The sequence below is a fragment of the Orcinus orca genome, chromosome 19, assembly GCF_937001465.1.
Source record: "Orcinus orca chromosome 19, mOrcOrc1.1, whole genome shotgun sequence".
NCBI classification, from domain to species: domain Eukaryota; kingdom Metazoa; phylum Chordata; class Mammalia; order Artiodactyla; family Delphinidae; genus Orcinus; species Orcinus orca.
In genome coordinates, this window is record NC_064577.1 from 6,187,681 (window position 1) to 6,204,542 (window position 16,862).

At 36.8% G+C, this 16,862-nt stretch overlaps 1 protein-coding gene across 3 annotated transcripts in view; it reads left to right on the forward strand.

The window, feature by feature from the left end:
- The window catches only part of NSRP1 (nuclear speckle splicing regulatory protein 1), a 66,525-nt gene continuing 49,663 nt past the window's right edge, over window positions 1-16,862 (forward strand). Inside the window, exons 1-2 of one of the 3 annotated variants that reach the window (XM_004267098.4) lie at window positions 1-87; window positions 1,293-1,386. In XM_004267098.4, the coding sequence (XP_004267146.1) occupies window positions 68-87; window positions 1,293-1,386 (114 nt within the window). In that variant the 5' untranslated portion in view covers window positions 1-67. Of the gene's footprint in view, window positions 88-107; window positions 690-1,292; window positions 1,387-16,862 lie in introns of those variants that run through there. The other 2 variants (XM_033423312.2, XM_033423313.2) reach the window with 2 other exon arrangements.

A 16,862-nucleotide genomic window follows, 5' to 3' on the forward strand; every position in this document is an offset into this window, starting at 1 on the left:
GTTCGACGTCGGCGTCTGCGTCAGCGTCACGTCGGCGTCGGCCACGTTCAGCGGAGACGGGAGCAAGATGGCGATTCCGGGCAGGCAGTGAGTGACCTGGGAGTTAGGGTTAGGCTGGGGAGTGAGACACCACGGCGACTGTGTCTTTGGCCGAGCAGTAGAAGTACGCTGGAAGTGAAGGGGCTGTGTCGTCAGGGATAGAGATGGGGGAAAGCGAGAAATCCTGAGGAACATATATTCCCATCCCCCCCCACATTTTCCAGGATGGAAGCCCGAAGTTTGAGGGAGAAACTTGTGAGGAAATAAAGGAAGTTAGGCTGAGGGGCAGAGAGCGAGACTTTTCTATTTTCCAAAAGCTCGGTCTGAGGCCCCTCAGTCTTGCTTCCTACCCCGCGCTTGAGTTTCTCCCCGGTTGGATGCTTTCAGGGGCAATGAGAAGAGAGACAATTCCTGGCTTTCTTAGAGGGCCTTGTTCTACTTGGCAGGTCAAGTTCTGATTACCGCCCTCCCTTCTCGGTTTAGGACTGTTGTGCTGAGAAGCCACAGAAAAGGGTAGGCATATAGGGAATTGGGGTATACGTTGCCACAAAAGAGACAAATGTTATATGTTCTTGGAAGTTTTATCTTTGATGTATAATCCTCGCTTGTGATGCGGCCTTCTGTGATTTCTGCGTCTTAAAGGCCAAAACGTGAGAAACTAAATGAGTTGGATCTGATGGGATGGTTCTTTCAGGTGCTCCAAGACAAAGCAAGTGTGCTTAATAAAGTGTGATGGCAATTTGCCCCGTGGCTACTTGGGTTTCTCAGTTAATGTAATCTTTTAAAAAATTTTCATGGGTGACATTAACCTTTATCCAATAACTTCTTTAAAATTGTGTACCCAATAGGAAAAAAAACCAAGTATTTTCTTGACTCTTGTTAGATCACAAGGATAATTTAGAGCATTTTTATTTTTAGTGGACATCAACTGAGCTTTCCACTAACATGTTCTTTTTAAAACCTTGCTATCATTTCACCATCTAAAACATTTCTGAACTCTTCATTCACTTCCCTTCTTTGATTAAAATGGTATTTTGATTTTGGCCCACAAATAATCACTTAAAGTAATAATTATAAAAACTTAGTGCATATTAGAACTTTTAGATAGTTGAAAATCAGAACCAGTGTTATATGTTCATAGGTTATGTGACATGTTTTGACTTGGTAGCTTCGTCTGGAGGAGGTAGTGGCTGTATTATTGTTTAACATTTAAATATAATGGTGTAATTTCTATTTCAAAAAAAAAAATGCAGGTATGGGCTTACTTTGCCAAAGAAAGCACAGCAGTTGCACCCTGTTTTGCAAAAACCTTCAGTGTTTGGGAATGATTCTGATGATGATGATGAGGTAAGGGAAACTGTTTTTCTACTGCATTGTTGGAAATTTTTTTTTTAAATTGAACTTGTGAATTTAATGTCTTTGCTTGCTTTAGATATTTGTTAATACAGCATATCTGTAGCATTATAATTTACAGAATTATCAAAAAGAATAAAGAAGAAAGGTCTGCTTTTTTTTTTTGTAGGTGATACACAGATAATCTAAGAGATTTTTTTTTTCCCCAAGGCTATGAACTTCAGTTATTTTTGAGCAGTTATACAGAGTAATTTCAGACAATAATACTGATATATAACAAAATTGTTGCTGTAAAGATCCCTGGAAATAAGCTATTAAGATGTTGCCAGTTTCCTAGAAATTTTTATTAGCAAAGTAGTTTCTTATGAGACTACTTTTGTGGTTACTCAGTGTCTGCTAAGTGTAGTTATTCAGTTGTAATATGGTAGTGTATAAAGTTAGCATTGATGATAATGACATCTAATATGAACATTTTATGTTTTAGCAGCCAAAACAGTGTTTTCCTATGAAGGCCCAGTTTACAGCAGTTTATAAAACCCCCAAATGTGTGCTTATTTAATACTTCAGTTATTTTCTGTATTTCTAAAAGACTTTGTATCAATTTCATACTTCCTTTGCTCTGGCAGAAAAAATCACTTCTCTTTCAGTTTTTACTAATTATATAATAGCATAGTTAGGTAATTGAACATATTTGATCCTTTGCTTCTTTTCTTCTGTTGAAGAAATAGACTCTAGATGGCTTACATTTTTTAAAGTTGATAATTTACATATAATTTGCATATAAACATGGATTTTAAGTGTACAGGTTGGTGACTTTTGACAAATATATACACCCCAGTCAAGATGTATTGTAGAATATTTCTCTCTTCCCTGAAAGTTCTTTAACGCCCCTTTGCAGTTAGTTTGCTTCCCCACATTATGCCCCAGACAACTATCTCATTGTGGTTTTGATTTGCATTTTACTTACGACCAAGGATATTGGCCATTTATGTATCATCTTTAGAGAAATGTCTGTTCATATCATTTGCCTAGTTTTTAATTGGGTTGTCATTTTGTTATGAGTTGTAAGATTCCTTTATACATTCTAGATACAAGTCTCTTATTAGATGTAATTTGTAAATATTTTCTCCCATTCTGTGAATTGTCTTTTCACTTTCTTGATAACGTCCTTTGAAGTACAAAAGTTCAATTTTGAGAAAGTCCAATATATTTTTTTTCTTAGGTTGCTACTGCTTTGGTGTCATACCTAAGAAACCATTGCTTAATCCAGGGTCACAAAGATTTACGCATATGTTTTCTTCTAAGAATTTTGTAGTTTTAGTTCTAAAATTACATCTATGATCCATTTTGAGTTAATTTTTATACGGTTATGAGATGGGGGTTCAGTTTCACTCTTTGCATGTGGATGGATATCCAGTTGTCCCAACACCATTTGTTGAAGGCTCTTCCCCATTGAATTGACACTACCCTTGTGGTTTGTTTTAATATACAAATAATTTTTTAAAATCACTGTAGACACAACAGAAAAATACGTCATGGTTATCTTGTAGTTTCACATAAATCATCCTGGCATACCCACGTAATGCAAAGCAACATATACTCCAGTTTGAGAAGGATGGGTTTATACAAGTGATCTAGAAAGTTTACTGATGTGATTGCTGTTTCTTTTCCATTGTGAAATGAGGCTAGTGGAAGCTGGACGGTGGGTACACTAGAGTCAGAAAAGAAAGGCCTAGGGCCATTTTGCTCTTCCCTCCCTTCCTCCCACCCTCCTTCCTTTTACATAGAGAGACTTTAATGCAGATATTGGTTACATGGGTGATGGAAGACTTGAGAAGCTACAAGAGATGGTGAAGCAACCCAGAGATTAGCAGTAGTAAAAGGCAAGAAGTGATAAATGGAGGGATACAGGTAGGAGTTGGACCTGGAGGCCAGAGGCTAGGGTTACTTGGTGGGAACTGGACTTTTCCAAAAGGAGTTGAAGCCACGGGGAGATTCAGTCTTAGGTAGAGAGAGAGGCAGGGAGAAATACCTCGTCTTCTCCCTTTCTCCTACCCTCCAATATACTGTTTTTGTATTCCGTTGGTAGAACCCAGCCAGAAGCCAACTGACAGGGAGATGCAGTTTAGTTCTTAATGAGCAGAGAATATAAAACCGGTCTTTAGAATAATTTCCTTACCTATAAAACATCAGTCTGGTGAATTCCAGCTTATATTATTTGTATATTATTTAAATGTTTGTGAGCTTTGAATATAAAACTCTTCTTTTTAAAAAATTTATTTTATTGAAATATAGTTAATTTACAATGTTATGTTAATTTCTGCTGTACAGCAAAGTGACTCAGTTTATACACACACACACACACACACACACATACACATACACACACACATTCTTTTTCATATTCTTTTCCATTATGGTTTATCACAGGATATTGAATATAGTTTCCTGTGCTATACAGTAGGACCTTGTTGTTTATCCATTCTATATATAATAGTTTGCATCTGCTAATCCCAAACTCCCAATCAATTCCTCTCCCACCCACCTCCCCCTTGATAACCACAAGTCTCTTCTCTATGTCAGTGAATCTAAAACTCTCTTCTTTAAAAATTAATCAGTTAAGAAATAATAAAATTATTGGTGTTTTGGAAAATACAGAGAAAGATATTTTATGTTTCCCCTCTTGAGGAGGGCATTTGATAAACCTGGCAAGGAGCTTCTGAAGCAAATCCAACTATTCTTATTTTCAGGAATTCCGCAGAAGCAACTAAGAGCCCAAATTTAAGATCAGACTTTTATTCCAGTGGTCAAGCAGAGGGAGCCCTAGCAAGCGAATTCTGTTTCAGTGTGTGTTTGTATCCAGAGTTAGTTTAAAAATGGGAGAAAGTGGTAGTCCAGCACTTTAAATTATTATTTAAATAGTCCCTCTTTCTGAAATTATCAGAACTAAATAGAAACAATTATCATTTTGTTCAAAGGTAGAGGAGATGAAGAGTTTTTACTCCATATGAGTAAGGTTTATATTATATCCAAATGCTGCTGTCTGATAATAAGTGTTTGAGTGGTTTTGCTAAGATAGTGTGTTTGTTTCATTTTTTCCCAGTCTCTCCTCTCTTTCCAGTCCCATTGCCACCACCTTCATTACTTCTGTCATGGATTATTATAGCTTTGTAACAATTTCCTTATCACCTCTCTCTCCTCAAATTCATTTCAAATACTGTTGATAGATTGATCTTCCGAAAGCACAGTTCTAATCAGTTAACTTCCTTACTCTTGAACCTAATTGTATTTAAAATCTAAACTGCTCATCCTGACATTGAAAGCCTTCCCTATGCTTTGGCTTCAAAGGACTTATTAGCATTTTCTCCTAACTGTGCTTCTCCATGCAAAGTACACTGTTATGTTTGTATTCTTTCACAACTCTACTTTTCTTCACACTGGAAGTCTCTCCATCCTGTATGTCCAAATTATAGCCATCCTTTAAAACCCAGTGCAAAAGTTGCTTCCTTCAAGATTTTCCCCACTAGAAAGACTCTTTTTCTGACACTCTTTACCTTTCTTAGAGCACTTAGCTTTTTATATCTTGTATTATAAGTTAGTTGCATACAAGTCTTTCACTGTACTAGAGTATGAGCTCCATGAGTTAGGATCCGAATGTTTGTGCTGACTTCTAAGAATGAGTAAAATCATTTACTCAGATGTTTTAGCTGTCTATATTGTAAAGAGCCAGAGAGTAGATGTTTTAGGCTTTTCAAGCTAAGTAGTCAACTTTGATCTCCTAGTGTGAAAGCAGCCATTAGATAATATGTAAATGAATGAGCATGACTAATAAATGTGTTCTAATAAAACTTTATTTACAAAAGTGGGGATGGCTGAGATTTGGCTGTAACTTGCTGACCCATGATGTATACAATTATCCAAAGTATGTGTGACAACCAGTATTTCACAAGTGTTATGAAGTGGCTAGTGACTAAAATAGATGTTGCATGACAAACATGGAACTTCCTTTTAGATATTTCTCCGTGATAAATGCTTGCTCATTTTGCAGAACATAATGAATTTTTCTTTTAGTCTTGGCAATTGAAATGCTCATTTCTAGATAATAATAACCTTGTGAGATCCAGTTTTGTAATATAATTCATATGCCATGAAGAGGTATGAGCCATACAAGCTGAGAATAGTCGCTGTTGGATAAAGATGCAAAACTTATTGATCTCTTTAAAAGAGAATATTAAGTTAAAATAGATAGCTTAAGTTCATTAATTTAGTTTTTTGTGTATATATCAAATATGTTAGATAAATGGTAGATGATAATAATTGCACTTTGAGTACTCAGAAGCCATGGTATAGTCCTTTTATAGGTTAAGCTTTCAATTTCATAAACTACAGAACAGTTACAGAAACTATAAGGAAAGCATTAAAACTCCAGCAGAAAACTAAGGAAAATACATAGAGAAATGTAGAAGAAATGGAAATATCTAATAAACATTAAAAATATTTAATCTTAGTATATCTAAGAAATGTAAATTAGGGCAACAGTAAGCTGCCATTTTTTTTTTTTTTACTATGTTAGAAAATACTTTAAAAAATGATAATGGCAAGGTTTTGGTGAAATGGGAAATTCTGAAATTCAAAATTTTGTTCTTGTAAATCATTGCCCCTTTTTGGAAGGCAGTTTTGCAATTTGTATCAATCCTTTAAGAATCAAGTATATTTAACCCACTGTATCAATCAGAAGACAGAGGCTGTGCCAGAATTTTCCCTTCTAAAATTCTCTCCTAAGGAAGTTGCCAGAAGTTTGCATTAAAGATTTATAGGTATTCAGAAGTCTTTATTTCACAGTTGTTTATGATAGTAAAATCTTAGAACCAGTCCAACTTTCAACAGTGAAAGCATGGCTAAGTAAAGTGAGGTGCAGTGTATATTACAGAATTGTTAGAAATAAAATGAAAGGAAAAAAGAGTAAAGAGAGCATTTCAGAATATTAATGGTAGTTGTCGTTGGTGGACCTATGAGTGGTTATTTTGATTTTTATGCTTTTCTGTATTTTCTAAATTTTCCACAATAGTTTTTATAATTGAAAAATAATTTTTAAGAAAAATTTATGGTGAATTTTAAGAATTTCCTGTAAGATACTTAGCTTCCAAATCATATTAAAATATAACAGGAAATAACACATTTAATCTGATAGAAGTCATAATGAGAGAGAGTACTGGAACCATTTAAAAGCATGAAAGAAGATGAAATAAGCAGAATACAAAATTGAATATGTATATATGGTTGTACAGAACTATATGGATATATAAGTGGAAAATAAAAGAGAATTGGTTTGGGTTTTTTTGGTGACAGTATGAGCTTTTTTCTTTTTTTTCAAAATTGTATTCATTTCATTGTTATAATTTTTGAAGAACAGAAGGAAATCAGTGCTTTAAAAAATACATGACTGTATTTGTATATCCCCCAAATTAGAAACATTTGCAAATTACCGGATTACATGGTATATTTTCATTGCTTTTACTATTTCTTTTTTTTTAATTTTATTGAAGTATAGTTGATTTACAGTGTTGTGTTAATTTCTTCTGTACAGCAAAGTGACTCAGTTACACACATATATATATTCTTTTTCATATTCTTTTCCATTGGTTTGTCACAGGATTGAATATAGTTTCCTGTGCCCTACAGAAGGACCTTGTTGTTTATCCATCCTATATATAATAGTTTTCCTCTGCTATCCCAAACTCCCATTCCTTCCCTCCCGCCCTCCCCACCCCGCAGCAACCACAAGTCTGTTCTCTATATCTGTGAGTCTGTTTTTGTTTTGCGGTACGCGGGCCTCTCACTGTTGTGGCCTCTCCCGTTGCGGAGCACAGCCTCCGGACGCGCAGGCATGGCTCACGGGCCCAGCCGCTCCTCGGCATGTGGGATGTTTCTGGACCGGGGCACGAACCCGTATCCCCTGCATCGGCAGGCAGACTCTCAACCACTGCACCATCAGGGAAGCCCATGTTTTGGGTTTTTAAAAAATATTTATTATTTATTTAATTATTTGGCTGCACCGGGTCTTAGTTGCAGCAAGTGGGATCTTCGTTGCTGCATACGGGATGTTTAGTTGCGGCATGAGAGATCTAGTTCCCTGACCAGGGATTGAACCCGGGCCCCCTGCATTGGGAGTGTGGAGTCTTAACCAGTGGACCACCAGGGAAGTCCCTGTTTTTGTTTTGTAGATACATTGATTTGTATCGTATTTTAGATTCCACATATAAGTGATATCATATGGTATTTGTCTTTCTCTTTCTGACTTACTTTGCTTAGTATGATAATCTCTAGGTCTATCAGTGTTGCTGCAAATGGCATTATTCCATTCTTTTTTATGGCTGAGTAATATTCCATTTTATATATGTACCACATCTTCTTTATCCATTCACCTGTTGATGGACATTTGGCTGTTTGTGAATAGTGCTGCTATGAACATAGGGGTGCATGTATCTTTTCTAATTATAGTTTTGTCCAGATATATATGCCCAGGAGTGGGATTGCTGGATCATATGGTAGTTCTATTTTTAGTTTTCTGAGGAACTTCCATACTGTTTTCCATAGTGGCTGTAGCAACTTACATTCCCACCAACAGAGTAGGAGGGTCCCCTTTTCTCCATAGCCTATCCAGCACTTGTTATTTGTAGATTTTTTAATGATGGCCATTCTGACTGATATGAAGTGGTACCTCATTGTAGTTTTGATTTGAATTTCTCTAATAATTAGTGATGTTGAGCACCTTTTCATGTGCCTAGGGCCATCTGTAAGTCTTCTTTGGAGAAATGTCTATTTAGGTCTTCTGCTGATTTTTCAGTTGGGTGGGTTGTTCTGTTGTTGTTGAGTTGTATGAGCTGTTTATATATTTTGGAGATTAAGCCCTTGTCGGTTGCATCATTTGCAGATGTTTTCTCCCATTCTGTAGGTTGTCTTTTCGTTTCCTTTGCTGTGCAAAAGCTTGCAAATTTGATTAGGTCCCATTTGTTTATTTTTGTTTTTATTTCTATTGCCTTGGGACACTGACCTAAGAAAACGTTGGTATGATTTATGTCAGAGAATGTTTTGCTTATGATTTCTTCTAGGAGCTTTATGGTGTCATATCTTGTGTTTAAGTCTTTAAGCCATTTCGAGTTTATTTTTGTGCATGGTGTGAGGGTGTGTTCTAACTTTGTTGATTTACATGCCGCTGTCCGACTTTCCCAGCACCGTTTACTGAAGAGACTGTCTTTTTCCCATTTTATATTCTTGCCTCCTTTGTTGATTAATTGACTGTAGTTGTGTGGGTTTATTTCTGAGCTCTCTATTCTGTCCCGTTGATCCATATGTCTGTGTTTGTGCCAATAACACACTGTTTTGATCACTGTAGCTTTGTAGTATTGTTTGCAGTCTGGGAAGGTTATTCCTATTTCTTAATCTCTCACCACTTTAACTCCAGTCTTTTATCTTTTATTTATTTATTTTTTTATAGAAGCAGTTAGGTCTTTAATTTTTTTAAATTTTTTGGCTGAGTTGGGTGTTCGTTGCTGCATGTGGGCTTTCTCTAGTTTCGGCGAGCAGGGGCTGCTCTTCATTGCAGTGCGTGGGCTTCTCATTATGGTGGCTTCTCTTGTGGCAGAGCATGGTCTCTAGGCATGGGCTTCAGTAGTTGTGGCACGTGGACTCAGTAGTTGTGGTGTGTGGGCTCAGTAGTTGTGGCTCGCGGGCTCTAGAGTGCAGACTCAGTAGTTGTGGTTCATGGGCTTATGGGCTTAGTTGCTCCTCAGCATGTGGGATATTCTGGACCAGGGCTCAAACCTGTGTCCCCTGCATTGGCAGGTGGATTCTTAATGACTGCACCACCAGGGAAGTCCCAACTCCAGTCTTTTAAAAACACTTTCTTGGGACTTCCCTGGTAGTCCAGTGGTTAAGACTCCGTGCTCCCAATGCAAGGGGTGCGCGTTCGATCCCTGGTCGGGGAACTAAGATCCCACAAGCTGCGTGGCCAATAAATAAATAAAGAGTTCCCCCAGATAAAAAAAAATAAAAACACTTTCTTGAATAACTAAAGTAGCCTTCATAAGTCTGTTTTTCCTAAAATGAATCTTTTTTTCGTTGGAAGCCTGTTTGGCTTGCTAATGGTAAGAAAAAGTTAAAATTTTAATCTCTCTGAACATTATAGTACATCTGAATCAAGGAAGTGTTTCAGTTTCAGTTTTTCATCAGTTATCAGTCTCATAATTTCCTGTTTCTCTGGAGATAGTCTTGTATAGTTTGAATAAAATGACAGTTTTATATGGACATGACAAAGCATATTATTTGTGAAAATGGCAGGAAATTTGGGTTATTTTAATGATGGCTAAGAATTTTTTACGTTTTTCTCATATGCTAGTAAACTGAATTCCTAGAGATTCATGATACTGAATATATCTAATAGCAGTATAAGCAGTGAGAGATTTTAAGTAATTGTGTAGCTTTGCTAAAAATTCATCCCTTGGGCTTCCCTGGTGGCGCAGTGGTTGAGAGTCTGCCTGCCGATGCAGGGGACACAGGTTCCTGGTCCGGGAAGATCCCACATGCCGCGGAGCAGCTAGGCCCGTGAGCCATGGCCGCTGAGCCTGCGCGTCCAGAGCCTGTGCTCCGCTATGGGAGAGACCCACAGCAGTTAGAGGCCCATGTACCGCAAAAAAAAAAAAAAATTCATCCCTTAACCTGCTATCCGTGAGTGAAATGGATATGTAAGAAAATGCAAGAAGAGAGCAAAGGACAACATTAAATGATAGAATTTTGTGAGGAGTGGGAGCGACAGCAAGAGGATTCTGTTCTTCTTATGCCAGTAGGATAAGAGCATTACCGAAGTGGCTGAGATCATCCAGATTATGAAGATGAGATGAAGTAGGAATTTTTGTTCTTTTCTAGGAAAAAAATGGTGGTATTAATCATGTGCCCTCATAAACGTAAAGTTGCTTTATGAATCTCTGGTTAAATCTCTTTAGCCAGATTTACTTATGTTGACACACGGGTGGATTATGTTTTTTACATCTCCTTTGTCTGAGATATAATGCATTGTTGTATTTTCAACTCCTGAGGTTTGTTTTTTTTTTGTAAATTCTTTTTATTGGTATGCTCAATTTGGTGAGATATTCTCATAGTTTTCTTTAGTTTTTTAGACAGTTTCCTTTAGTTCATTGAATGTGTTTATTCTGTGTGTGGACTGTACTTTCTTGTTTCTTTGTATGTCTCATAAATTGGGGTTGAAAACTGAACGTTTAAAATAATAGAAATGGCAACTGTGGAAATCAGATCTTCCCCTCTTCCCAAGGTTGGTTGTTTTTGCTGGGTTTTATTGGCTGTTGTTTTTTGCTTAGTGACTTTTCTGAGCTAATTGTTTGTGTTTTGGTTTTTTTGGACGCACCACGTGGCTTGTGGGATCTTAGTTCCTGGACAGGAAATTGAATCTGGGCCCACGGCAGTGCAAGTGCCGAGTCTCAACCACTGGACTGCCAGGGAATTCCCTGAACTAATTCTTAAAGTCTGTATTCATAGTTGTGTGTGGCCACTGAAGTCCACTTGGTTAGCTTCATGGTCAGCTAGTGAGCTGACAGAGACTTTCTTAAACACCTGTAGCTAATAAGTCACAAATCTGCCAAGAGACTCTGTGTGCATCTTGGGGTATGCCTTCAACACATAGCCAGGCATTTTACAACTTTGCCTTATCCTTCAGTTCTTGCTTGTGCAGAGCCTGATGTCAGTCCTCAAGATCTGTCTTGAGAGTTTAGGTCTTTCCTGATCTTAAGTCTTTCCTGATCATGCTCAAAGGTCTGTGTATGCATGTGATCTTCATGATCACTAGGAATATTTTGGGGATTTCAAGCCCATATGGACAGTCTGTTCCTCTGCTTTTCTTCCTTTTAAGCTTTTTGGTTAATCGGTTGTTTTCCCCAACTGTGAAAACTGTTACCCACTGCCTCAGGCCACCCTGAGGTTCAACAGTTGTCTTTGATCGTTTTTCGACAGATACTCCCAAGGAGAAGGCTGTTTTACATCAGCAACTCTGTCAAGTCAGATAAAGACAGCCTTGTGAGTGGTGTCTTCCAGGGAACCACCAGACAGGTCCAATAATTCTCTGGGATGAGGTTTTCAAGGAACTTCATCTGCCCTTTGCAGTGGCTGCCAGACTGCTGATTTTTCTACTGTACTATGATTGTGGTCTCTTGTTTTTAGGCTACCATGGCACTAGGGAGGGGATGATGGAAATAGGGCAAGTTAAAACACCACAGAGTTCTTACCAATATTCAGTTCTTGAATAAATGCTCCCTGGACTACTGTAAGCCTTTGGTTAATTTCCAGAGTTCTAAAAAAGCTGATTCTGACCTTTTTTGCCAGTATTTTCTTGCTGTTTTGGAGAAGAGAATTTCTGTTAGGTCCATACCACCATTTTCAGTGACATCCCAGGTTGTCTTTTGAGCCTCTCCAGTACATTTTTGCACACTTTTGACAAAGTCGTCTTACTTGTTTTAAAATCACTGTTGACTTCCCATTGCTCTTAAAGACCGAAATCTTCATTTTTGATCTGCAAAGTCATTCATTGTCTTGCTATTCTGTTCAGCCTGTTCTCTACTGTAGTGCTTTATCTTATTCTTTAAAATTGCCTTAAGTCATTTAAATGTTTTAGTGTCACCTTCAGTTTCATAATAAAACTAGGGATTTTGATTGGAATTGCATTGAATTTATAGATTAGAAGAGAATTGATATTTTAATATTTCACTCTTTTCATATATAAAGATAGCATATTTTTTTATTTGTTCAGGTGTTTTATATGTCCTTTAGTACAGTTTTATTGTTTCTTCCATGAGGGTCACACCCACCTTTTGTTGGATTTATTTCTAGGTACCTTGTAGCCCTTGTTATCGTATAAGGGGATTTTTTTCTAATTTATTATTACTAGTATGTGTAAAAGCTTCTGATTTTTTTGTTATTGTTGATTTAATTCTAGTACCTATATAGTTCTAATAGTTTACCTGATGATTCTTTTGGATTTCCTTTGTAGACATAGTGTCTATAAATAAGGATAATTTTGTCTCTTTTCAATTCTTTTACCTCATATTTCTTATCTTTTGTTGTGATTATGAGTGTGTCTTATTACGTTGTCTGAAAACTACAATATATAGAGAGAGGCAATGATAGAAACTTTGTTACATTGCTGACTAATGGAAATTGCTTATAAAATTTCTCAAATGTGATGTTCGCTTTACATTTTAGCTACTATTTCTAGTTTACTACGAATTTTTATCATAAATGATTTTAAATTTTAATTTTTTTAGCATCAATGTGAGTTTACATTAATTTTTTAACAACTTTATTGGAGTATAATTGCTTTACAATGGTGTGTTAGTTTCTGCTTTATAACAAAGTGAATCAGTTATACATACACACATGTTCCCATATCTCTTGCGTCTCGCTCCTTTCCACCCTCCCTATTCTATCCCTCTAGGTGGTCACAAAGCACCTAGCTGATCTCCCTGTGCTAGGCGGCTGCTTCCCACTAGCTATCTATTTGACGTTTGGTAGTGTATATATGTCCATGCCACTCTCTCACTTTGTCACAGCTTATCCTTCCCCCTCCCCATATCCTCAAGTCCATTCTCTAGTAGGTCTGTGTCTTTATTCCTGTCTTACCCCTAGGTTCTTCATGACCTTTTTTTTTTTTTTTCCTAAGATTCCATATATATGTGTTAGCATACGGTATTTGTTTTTCTCTTTCTGACTTACTTCACTCTGTATGACAGTCTGTAGGTCCATCCACCTCACTACAAATAACTCAGTTTCATTCCTTTTTATGGTTGAGTAATATTCCATTGTATATATGTGCCACATCTTCTTTATCCATTCATCTGTTGATGGACACTTAGGTTGCTTCCATGTCCTGGCTATTGTAAATAGAGCTGCAATGAACATTTTGGTACATGACTCTTTTTGAATTATGGTTTTCTCAGGGTATATGCCCAGTAGTGGGATTGCTGGGTTGTATGGTAGTTCTATTTGTAGTTTTTTAAGGAACCTCCATACTGTTCTCCATAGTGGAGAGTCAATATTTGTACAGTCGCTTGAATTGTATTTCATGAGGTTAATAATCCTGGTTAATCCTGATGTCTCCAACTAGAAGTACTTGAAGTCAGAGAAATTCTCTTGCAAGACTGTTCCCTTTTCTCCACACCCTCTCCAGCATTCATTGTTTGTAGGTTTTTTGATGATGGCCATTCTGACTGGTGTGAGATGATATCTCATTGTAGTTTTGATTTGCATTTCTCTAGTGGTTAATGACGTTGAGCATTCTTTCATGTGTTTGTTGGCAGTCTGTATATCTTCTTTGGAGAAATGTCTATTTAGGTCTTCTGCCCATTTTTGGATTGGGTTGTTTGTTTTTTTGTTACTGAGCTGCATGAACAGCTTGTAAATTTTGGAGATTAATCCTTTGTTAGTTGCTTCATTTGCAAATATTTTCTCCCATTCTGAGGGTTGTCTTTTCATCTTGTTTATGGTTTCCTTCGCTGTGCAAAAGCTTTTAAGTTTCATTAGGTCCCATTTGTTTTTATTTCCATTTCTCTAGGAGGTGGGTCAAAAAGGATCTTGCTGTGATTTATGTCATAGAGTGTTCTGCCTATGTTTTCCTCAAAGAGTTTGATAGTATCTGGCCTTACATTTAGATCTTTATTCCATTTTGAGCTTATTTTTGTGTATCGTGTTAGGGAGTGTTCTAATCTCATACTTTTACATGTAGCTGTCCAGTTTTCCCAGCACCACTTATTGAAGAGGCTGTCTTTTCTCCACTGTATATTCTTGCCTCCTTTATCAAAGATAAGGTGACCATATGTGCGTGGGTTTATCTCTGGGCTTTCTATCCTGTTCCATTGATCTGTATGTCTGTTTTTGTGCCAGTACCATAGTGTCTTGATTACTGTAGCCTTGTAGTATAGTCTGACGTCTGGGAGCCTGATTCCTCCAGCTCCATATTTTGTTCTCAAGATTGCTTTTGCTCTTTGGGGTCTTTTGTGTTTCCATACCAATTGTGAAAGTTTTTGTTCTAGTTCTGTGAAAAATGCCATTGGTAGTTTGATAGGGATTGCATTGAATCTGTAGACTGCTTTGGGTAGTATAGTCATTTTCACAATGTTGATTCTTCCAATCCAAGAACATGGTATATCTCTCCATCTATTTGTATCATCTTTAATTTCTTTCATCAGTGTCTTATAATTTTCTGCATACAGGTCTTTTGTCTCCTTAGGTAGGTTTAATCCTAGTTATTTTATTCTTTTTGTTGCAATGGTAAATGGGAGTGTTTTCTTAATTTCATTTTCAGATTTTTCATCATTAGTGTATAGGAATGCCAGAGATTTCTGTGCATTAATTTTGTATACTGCTACTTTACCAAATTCATTGATTAGCTCTAGTAGTTTCCTGGTACCATCTTTGGGATTCTCTATGTACAGTATCATGTCATCTGCAAACAGTGACAGCTTTACTTCTTCTTTTCCGATTTGGATTCCTTTTATTTCTTTTTCTTCTCTGATTGCTGTGGCTAAAACTTCCAAAACTATGTTGAATAAGAGTGGTGAGAGTGGGCAACCTTGTCTTGTTCCTGATCTTAGTGGAAATGGTTTCAGTTTTTCATCATTGAGGACGATGTTGGTTGTGGGTTTGTCATATATGGCCTTTATTATGTTGAGGAAAGTTCCCTCTCTGCCTACTTTCTGGAGGGTTTTTATCATAAATGGGTGTTGAATTTTGTCAAAAGCTTTCTCTGCATCTATTGAGATGATCATATTGTTTTTCTTCTTCAATTTGTTAATATGGTGTATCATGTTGATTGATTTGCATATATTGAAGAATCCTTGCATTCCTGGGATAAACCCCACTAGATCATGGTGTATGATCCTTTTAATGTGCTGTTGGATTCTGTTTGGTAGTATTTTGTTGAGGATTTTTGCATCTATGTTCATCAGTGTTATTGGCCTGCAGTTTTCTTTCTTTGTGACATCTTTGTCTGGTTTTGGTATCAGGGTGATGGTGGCCTTGTAGAATGAGTTTGGGAGTGTTCCTCCCTCTGCTATATTTTGGAAGAGTTTGAGAAGGATAGGTGTTAGCTCTTCTCTAAATGTTTGATAGAATTTGCCTGTGAAGCCATCTGGTCCTGGGCTTTTGTTTGTTGGAAGATTTTTAATCACAGTTTCAATTTCAGTGCTTGTGATTGGTCTGTTCATATTTTCTATTTCTTCCTGGTTCAGTCTCGGAAGGTTGTGCATTTCTAAGAATTTGTCCATTTCTTCCAGTTTGTCCATTTTATTGGCATAGAGTTGCTTGTAGTAATGTCTCATGATCCTTTGTATTTCTGCAGTGTCAGTTGTTACTTCTCCTTTTTCATTTCTAATTCTATTGATTTGAGTCTTCTCCCTGTTTTTCTTGATGAGTCTGGCTAATGGTTTATCAATTTTGTTTATCTTCTCAAAAGAACCAGCTTTTAGTTTTATTGATCTTTGCTATCGTTTCCTTCATTTCTTTTTCATTTATTTCTGATCTGATCTTTATGATTTTTTTCCTTCTGCTAACTTGGGTTTTTTTGTTCTTTCTCTAATTGCTTTAGGTGCAAGGTTAGGTTGTTTATTTGAGATGTTTCCTGTTTCTTAAGGTAGGATTGTATTGCTATAAACTTCCCTCTTAGAACTACTTTTGCTGCATCCCATAGGTTTTGGGTCATCATGTCTCATTGTCATTTGTTTCTAGGTATTTTTTGATTTCCTCTTTGATTTCTCCAGTGATCACTTCGTTATTAAGTAGTGTATTGTTTAGCCTCCATGTGTTTGTATTTTTTGCAGATTTTTTCCTGTAGTTGATATCTAGTCTCATAGCATTGTGGTTGGAAAAGATACTTGATACAATTTCAGTTTTCTTAAATTTACCAACGCTTGATTTGTGACCCAAGATATGATCTATCCTGGAGAATGTTCCATGAGCACTTGAGAAAAATGTGTATTCTGTTGTTTTTTGATGGAATATCCTATAAATATCAATTAAGTCCATCTTGTTTAATGTACCATTTAAAGCTTGTGTTTCCTTATTTATTTTCATTTTGGATGATCTGTCCATTGGTGAAAGTGGGGTGTTAAAGTCCCCTACTATGAATGTGTTACTGTCGATTTCCCCTTTTATGGCTGTTAGTATTTGCCTTATGTATTGAGGTGCTCCTATGTTGGGTGCATAAATATTTACAATTGTTATATCTTCTTCTTGGATTGATCCCTTGATCATGACGTAGTGTCCTTCTTTGTCTCTTGTAATAGTCTTTATTTTAAAGTCTATTTTGTCTGATACGAGAATTGCTACTCCAGGTTTCTTTTGATATCCATTTGCATGGAATATCTTTTTCCATCCCCTCACTTTCAGTCTGTATGTGTCCCTAGGTCTGA